At 44.7% G+C, this 8,255-nt stretch overlaps 1 protein-coding gene across 3 annotated transcripts in view; it reads left to right on the top strand.

The window, feature by feature from the left end:
- The window catches only part of Rnf144b (ring finger protein 144B), a 54,636-nt gene that overhangs the window by 20,569 nt on the left and 25,812 nt on the right, over nucleotides 1-8,255 (top strand). For all 3 annotated transcript variants that reach the window (XM_031359573.1, XM_031359575.1, XM_031359574.1), the window contains exon 3: nucleotides 7,662-7,766. In XM_031359573.1, the coding sequence (XP_031215433.1) occupies nucleotides 7,662-7,766 (105 nt within the window). The remainder of the gene's footprint in view (nucleotides 1-7,661; nucleotides 7,767-8,255) is intronic.

Below are 8,255 nucleotides of genomic sequence, written 5' to 3' on the forward strand. Positions count from 1 at the left end.
GGGGAGGGAGGCAGGGAGTGCTGTGCGGATGGGGTTCTCCGTTACCCTAGGTGAAGTATCACAAGGGAAGCAATATAAGGTCTTGGGCTGAACGTGTGCTTGGTGGGTTCTGAGGCAGAAAGAGCCTAGTGCATTTATGCATGCACATGTAAGTCTCTGTGCCAGCACATGTAGTATGGGGGTGGGGGGAGATAGTCCTGGTGAAAGGATGGGAGAGGATCAGTGCCCAGTGTCTCAGATAAAGGGAGGGGTGGGAGGAAGAGAGAGACAGATGGACAAGTCAGAAAGAGCACCTTCTTAAAAACAGGGTAATCTGCTTTGCCTGGCTGCAACCTAGTTCTCTAGTTTCTTGACCACCATTATGGGAGCGAGCTGCCACAGACTGAGCCACTCCTGCCACCTTGTCTCTCTTGTACCTTGGATTCATAAAACACTGGCAGAATCATGAGCCAAACATACCCTTCCTCCCTTGAGTCGTCTCTGTTACCTATTTTGTTATAGTATTTGTGAAATGTAAGGAATGCAGAGTGCAAATATAACAATCCAAGCCAGAACCGACAGTGGCTTGGAAGAGCCAGCCATGGCTCAGAGCTAAGGACATGTGGGTTGTACAAGGGATGGAGTACCTCAATTAGACGTTAACATCACCAGCTGGTGCACTAAAATAAACAAAGGAGGGGCTCTCTAGCAGAAAAACATGGAGACACCAGTTGCCTCTATTGAGAGGTGGTTTGCGCAGACACCACGTGATGTGAATAAAGGAACCTGGTTGGCAGCACAAAGGACATACTTCAACAGAGACGTGGGCATTCTGATCTTGATGACTGGGTAAGAAGAGAGACACCTTAAGAAACCTGGCCTTAAGAGTCACTGGCCTAGCTGGGCAGTGGTGGCGCACGCCTTTAATCCCAGCTCTTGGGAGGCAGAGGCAGGCGGATTTCTGATTTCGAGGCCAGCCTGGTCTACAGAATGAGTTCCAGAACAGTCAGGGGTATGCCGAGAAACCCTGTCTCAAAAACCAACAACAAAAAAGAATCAAAGAATCACTGGCCTGATGGGTAACAGAGAGGAAAGTTGAGAGGCCTGGTGCTACCCCAGGCCTCCTTGTTGTCCTCTGCCCTTCCCCGTCCTCCAGTGTGCTCACTTTCTGCCCATCTTCAATCCCTATTCCAAACCCGTCCTCACCATAACCTTGAAAATAAAGCTTCCAGCAGCTCTGTCTTTCCCTTGGCACTGTTCTAATGACCCTTTGTCTAGTTTCTGCCTGTTGCTTCTCTGTAGGCTCATGCCCAGGCATGGGCCAACTGCCAGCTACATGGTCCAGAGTGTCTTTGGCTTAGCTTCTTTGTTGCCTCTTCCCCACCCCCACAAAGCTGAACCTCTTTCTTGGGACCCTCAGGATCCCACCAACACCATCTCAAGCAATCTGTTATACATCTATACATCTTTTGGCCTCTGCCCCTCAGGAAACTTCTGCTGACCTCTTCCTTGTCATTTGATTGGGTCCCCACATGCTCCCACGCCCTGCCTCCTTTACCTCAGGGTCTACTCCCCAAAGTTGCATCAGGGACCTCTGATGCCTGCCTTTCACTCTGTGGTGCCCACTGCCCCTTGGGGCAGCACAGATGCAGGAGTAGAATCTGGACTGAGGATAGGCTCAGAGAAATTGGGAAGAAATCAGTAAGTTAACCTTAGTGACTTGGTAAGAAGTTCTCTTACAGACCTCTGACTGTGGTTTTCGTGTTTGGACAGTGATCACCCTCTGATCCATGATCAGTTAAACAGGATGATCATTTAAACACGTGATCATGAAGAGTTAAACATGAACAAAACTGTACTTTGGAGAACTTGAAAGTTGCCAGGGGAGGGAAGTGGGAAGGCTCTGGGAGGACTTGAAGGAGCGGAAGTAGGGGAAGGAACGTGATCAAAATATATCCTATGTAAAAATAATAATAATAATAACTTTTAAAGTATAGCAGGAAAACACAGAAGTGTAAGTGTACCAATCAGATGTTGGTTTAAACCTCAAATTCTGTAAGTATTACTCATGAGAATCGAGGCTCCATTACTCATGTGGTCCGTGTGAAATGGGATGATACCAGTTTCGGAGTTTCTGTGAAAGCACAGTGAGGGATTTTCAGATGTAAGCTCTGCTTGTCATTTTCCTGTCACTAGCTGAATGCCTGAGACAGTCAAGGAGACAATCAGGAGAACTCCTGCCTAGCTGCACAGCTGGTTCCGATGCTTTTGACGTCCAATGACGTCAGCACACTGTGGCAGAGGTGCTTGACTGAGGAAGCCCCTCACCTCATGGTCAGGCCAGCAGCAAACAGAAAGAGGAAGAGAACAGAGTCCTCGAGTCCCCCCTGGAAACTCCTCCCTCGGTCCTAATGCTGAAATGAATTCCAAGAACATTGATTGGTGAGGGTGGAGCCGTGAGAGCTGAGTCGCAAAGGTCCATCCCTGCAGTTCCATGACACGACGCTGGGGATTTAATTCATTGTGAGTTTCAAAGGGGATGCAGACCTTTGAAGCTCAGCAGATCCCAACCATGGCCCTCTTCTTCATCACAAAGGTCTTTCCATTTACCCCATCACACTTCCTGTTTCATGATTTGGATACTCATGCTGAATTCCCCAAGTTTGCATAGAAAAGTCTAGGATGGCTGTATTCTATTTAATCATTTATTCAGAGATTTTTCTGAACCTTTATCAATTTGGGTTTTGTTTCCCTTCCCATTACTGAGACGGAGTTCACATTTGAGAGGTTGAGAAGCTGGGAGGAGCTGGGTAAGAGTTTAAGTCAGGACTCTCACCAGAGGAGGACAGGGGAGGAGACAGAGGAGCACAGCAGCGTTGGCCATGTGGAATAGGGGCATGCTTATTGCCACTGCCTGTGCCAGGTCTGTGTTGGTGCTCCAGTGTCAGCTGAGGGCTTGTGGCTCTGAGGGTAATGCTTCCTTGGAGGAAATGGAAAGATGTAAACTTGGCAAGTGCTTTTGTTTTTTCTTCTTGAGCCATGGGGGTTTTCTGTGTGTCGAAGGTAGCGCCTGGGCCAGATGGGTCTCTTCTGGACTAGAGTAGGATTTGGTAAGAGGTTAAACCCTGATGGGGCAAAGGGAGAGCCTCTGAGGTCCACAGGAGAATTCCTGAGTCATCTGTGTTGGAAGCAGGTGTCCACCATGAGAGACATATCTGCTCTGGTGGGATGTTCTTCCAGTCTCCAGATCTCATGGCCTCCTTGTGAGGGCTGGACCAGTTATTCTCATCACCGCAAGTCTTAATGTGGGTAATTTCATGATCACTTGAGATGAAGACAGAAGTATTTGATTGCTCTCCGTTGGTGGGAACAATGTACAAAGGTCAACAGTATTTCTCCATCCTATCAAGGATTGATAGAATGGGATTGTGAAAGAAACTCCATTTACAATAATTTCCAAAGGACTGAAAGACCAAGGAATGGATGAAATTATGCAAAATGTACACTCTGAAAACTACACATTATTGGTAAGAGAGACCAAATAAATCGAAAGGCACTTGATTGGAACACTTGATACTGATCACGCAGCCACCTGTTATAAAGAGAAACAACTAGAACAGTCCAGAGAATCTCAGAAAAGAAAAACAAAGTCGGAGAACATACCTCCAGATTACAGAACTCTCTACAAAGCTACGATAATCAAAGCAGGGTCAAACGCTCCTGAGAAAGGGATTCAGAGTCCAGTGATGGGTCTGGGTGTGGCATTGTCTTTCCTAGGATCCTGCAGAGGACAAGATAAAGGTCTTCTATCAGGGCAAGTAGAGGCCAAGGTAGCTACATAATCTGAGCAAGTACAGCACATCAAGAGACCCCTAGATTAGGGCAGATTCTTCTTCTTAGCCGAGAAGGCCTTTTTGACAAGATAGCATGGATGGAAGCTCTGGGGGAAATGAGCAGTACAGTCTAGAACACACGCACACAAATACATCATCTGTTGTCCATCAATCTGTCTTTCTACCAATCATCTCTATATTACCTATCTACCTATGAACTATTATCTATCATCTACCTGTGACCTGTAACCCATTAATCATCTATCATTAATAGTAATTATATTAATAATCTACATCTGTCAATTTCTATCTATGATCTGTCATCTGTCTAGCCTAACTACCACCTGCCCGTCATCTGTGTATCTATGACTCTATGGTCTGTGCCCATAGTTGGCTCTTAGGTGGGTACATTGCAAGCTTTTTGCCATGTCTCTACGGCAAGAGAGAACACCTTGTGAAGAGCACTATGTCCTTTGATTCCATGTGAACAACAGCCTTGAAAAAAACTCTTCCTTGAGAAATTCCATTGACATAAGTCATAAGCTGAGCTGGAAGGGACAGTACAAACCGCCTGGCTCCCCATGTGTTTGGTGGCTTGACGCTTGACTGCATTCTATCGGAATCCTTGTGGGCTGTGCAGTGAGTTGGAAGAGGAGTCTCTGATACTGTTTATGACCCTTATGGTCTTAAAGTATTTGTCTTTGCTCTGTCAAGCCGTGTACATGAAAGGGCATTACACAAAAGAAACAATTCTTCCTTCCATGAGTCATCTGGGCATTTGAAAATTTTTAAAACGTCCCCTTTAGACTCTGTTGGCTGTTCAGAAAAATTACAAGATCTGCATACTGCTCAAATTGAATGTCTGCATTTGTTTAAGGTGACAAATGGTGGTAGTTTTATGCGTTTCTCTTTATGTGTAAGCTAGGTGCCAGGTTTTGTTTTTCCCTCAGAAGCCTTAATTGTTTACCTGTGTTTGGCTTGTCTGTTATGGACAGCGGTTCTTGTAAAATACTTTGGATTCTTTGTGCTTCTCTAGCCAGTGGGAGCAATGAAGGGAGGGTTTGAGGTGACGTTTTTCCAGTGAAAGCAAATGGAAGACATGAATACAAGGCACTTAGAAGATGTAAGAAGCAGGGATGAGGACTAACTTGCTCTGCTTCTAGAAGTGCGCATTCACTCTGATGACATGTCGGCCGTGCACCTGAGCTCCCAGCTGCTTAACAACCTACACACACACTCACATGCCCATCCCCAACAAGCGTTTCTTAGACTAAAAGGAAGGGAGAAGTTGGACACACAGCTCCAACTTCTCTCCTAAAAATCACTGCACACTGTCTTTTATGTAGACATGGGAGTGCTTGAGTGGAAAGCTTCTAAATTTGTTACCTGATGTGTTACAGACCTCGAGTTAGCAAACAGAGAGTCTGTTCTAAGTAGTCAATGGGGAAACCTTACTATGTCAACTGTACAAATTTGCAGTGTAAGTTTAAATAATTATTTTGCACCATAAATACATACATGGTATCTCTCTAGTTACTATATACCATTAAAGCCTTTTCTCTACCCCTAAAACTTTGTAAGGAGAAGCTTATCTACAGACTGATGGGATGTGCTGGTTCATATACCTCTTCTGTCTGTCTGTCTGTCTGTCTGTCTGTCTGTCTGTCTGTTTGTTCAGCTTCTCTACCCTAGGTGGCTTTAACTGGTCCCTTGCAGGGAGTTGGGGACGTTTAAACAAGATGGGGACAGCCAGTCTGGGTCCTGGGTCCTTTCCCCACTGTCAGTGTGGTGGTGTCCACCTCAGCCGTTGGGCTTTGAAGTTCATCGATGCACCACCACCTTGTTTCCCTCAAGCCCTTTCCCCTTGGGCCTGGAGAATGTGTATTTTTAGAAGCTGTTTACCTCAGTTTCTGTGAGTAGCAGCTGGAGAGAGGGCAAAGACAATAATATTGGAAGCACATGGCCTATGGGAGCTTGGGAAGTCTCCAGAAGCAGTCTGGTAGGCAGCCCTTTGCAGGGTCCCTTGGGGAGCTTTGCCTGTCAGAGATCTTCTCCATTTCTCTCTGATGCTATCTCCTCCTGGGACTCAGCCCCCGGGACCGAGCTACATTTGCCACCATAGACCTTAGGGCAAATAACTGTTACCCATTTCTTGACCATGAAAGTAAAAGTTAGTATTTGGGATCTACCACGAGGCCAGTCACAGGGTAAGAGCGACTGGGGTGGACACCGGCTCTCTGATGCCTGTTCTGTTATACTATATCACATGCATGTTCTCATGTCTTCTAACTACCATTTGAAAATCTCTTTCATGATTTTGCAGCATATCATCATATGAATCCAGCAGAACTTATTTGAAGAGTTCATGGTGGATATTTAAGTTAGTTTCTGGGTTTTGTGTGATTGAAGACATTTATTCTTTGGGGAAGGGGTCCCATTAACTTTCCGAAAAGACACAAATCTGGCTTAAGTTTTTGACCCTGGCTACCAAAGTCATTGGTGTGTCTTACAGTCTTTTCAACTAGAAAAAAAAATGCTTTTAAGTGAGATATAATAGTGATGCCTGGGCTTCATCTTCACATGGAGAAAATTAATTTCAAGAGGTCAGTAAATGCCACAGATTTCACAATTCTATGAAACATTCTGATCACAGACCTTTATTCAATGGTTTATGTAACAGTGCATGACATTGCTTTTAATGTAAAGGGTTAATTTGTAAGTATATGAATTTGAAAAGATCTAAACTCAGTTATAAATCATCATTTTGTGAGTCATTGCTTCACTGACTAGATTGTATTTGAGATACTCCTCAAACATTTCAGCTTGGCTTTTTGTTTGTTTGTTTTGCTATAGAAACGAACCAATGATGAGGGCTCACCAATTAGGATTGAATTAGTAGAAACTGAGGAGCCAGATTTTGGATTTCTGAGATTTATTAGCTGGAACCACAGTAGTCCATGGTGTCTGGTGGGAAGTGGGTCTGAGATGCCTCGCAAGACACTGAAACCTGGAAACACGCAAATGGCTTCTACAAAATGGGTTGCATAGTATTTGTGAACAGTCAACACACATCGTATTATGCACCTGAAATCACCTTCAGGCTATTGGAGTATCTGCTAGGAAAATAATACAAGCCAGGAGCCTGTCTGTGATCATTGTAGACCTAACTATATGATAAATGCATGCTGGCAACGTGACACTTGTTCTGAATACTTTCAATCAGGAATTGGTCACACTTGACATGGAACTCATCTTGCTCTGCCTTCTTTTTCCGACAGGCATGTTCTGCTAAGGATTGGGAATAAGTTTGTTTTTTCTTTTTTTAAGAATTGTTTATTTTATATACATGAGTATACTATAGCTGTCTTCAGACACACCAGAAGTGGGCACCAGATCTCATTACAGATGGTTGTGAGCCACCATGTGGTTCCTGGGAATTGAACTCAGGACCTCTGGAAGAGCAGTCAGTGTTCTTAACCACTGAGCCATCTCTCCAGCCCAGGAATAAGCTTTGAAAAGAAAGAAAATTATGAAGGTCTTTGCTGTGAATGCAAAAGCATTTCTTCCTTCTCCAGCCTATGGTGGACAGACTGAGCGAGCCAACGGGAGTCTGACTGGAATAAACTCTTAAGATGAAGACACCTATAATTAATTGCCTGGTTCTGCATTCTTTCCAAAGTGATGCATCTTTAATATCCACACTTGTGATAACTTATGATTCCTGGGTACCAGAACCCCAGGACAGCCAATTTAGGAAGAGGCAGTGGATGTTCTCTTATGTAACCCTTGTGCTACGGTAGTGGGTATGGAGTTTAAAATACCTGCTTGTATTTATTTATTTTTTTGTAGTGCCTGACACAGTATATGGTGCTGTCAATCCGAGAAGGATGTGGATCTCCTATCACTTGTCCAGACATGGTGTGCCTAAACCACGGGACTCTGCAGGAAACCGAGGTAGGATGCATGCAGTGAACTTTCCTTCCTCCCGGCCGAATTATTTCCTACATCTTGACCCTTAAGCATTGCCTACTAGGGAGTTAGCAGAGGTTAACTTTTTAAAGGAGTGTTTTATGGCCACACGGAGCTGGAATCCTTATACAAGCCATGAACACGGCCGTTTATCTCAGCTCTGTTTATGGATGCCTTCTTGCGGTGTTGAAGAAGCTCTTAAAACAGTCGAAGATGCTAGAAATCAAACCGGTCAAGAGTGGGGCTTGGAGGGTGCTTAAGTTGGTGAGTTATACAGTATATAAGCGACTGTGGTTCTATATAAGTTTGATTGTTTTCTAGGGTAGCTTTTCACAGAGGTGTTCTGAGGTTGAAAGATTTCCACAGAGTAGAGAGGGAGGCCTTTCAACTCAGCTGCCTTGGGCATCAGATAAAGTCTATCCTCTTGGAGCAGGTTTTCCTATCTCTGCAGGTTACAGTTTATCTCATCGGGTT

Source organism: Mastomys coucha, unplaced genomic scaffold (genome assembly GCF_008632895.1).
Source record: "Mastomys coucha isolate ucsf_1 unplaced genomic scaffold, UCSF_Mcou_1 pScaffold7, whole genome shotgun sequence".
NCBI classification, from domain to species: Eukaryota; Metazoa; Chordata; class Mammalia; order Rodentia; family Muridae; genus Mastomys; species Mastomys coucha.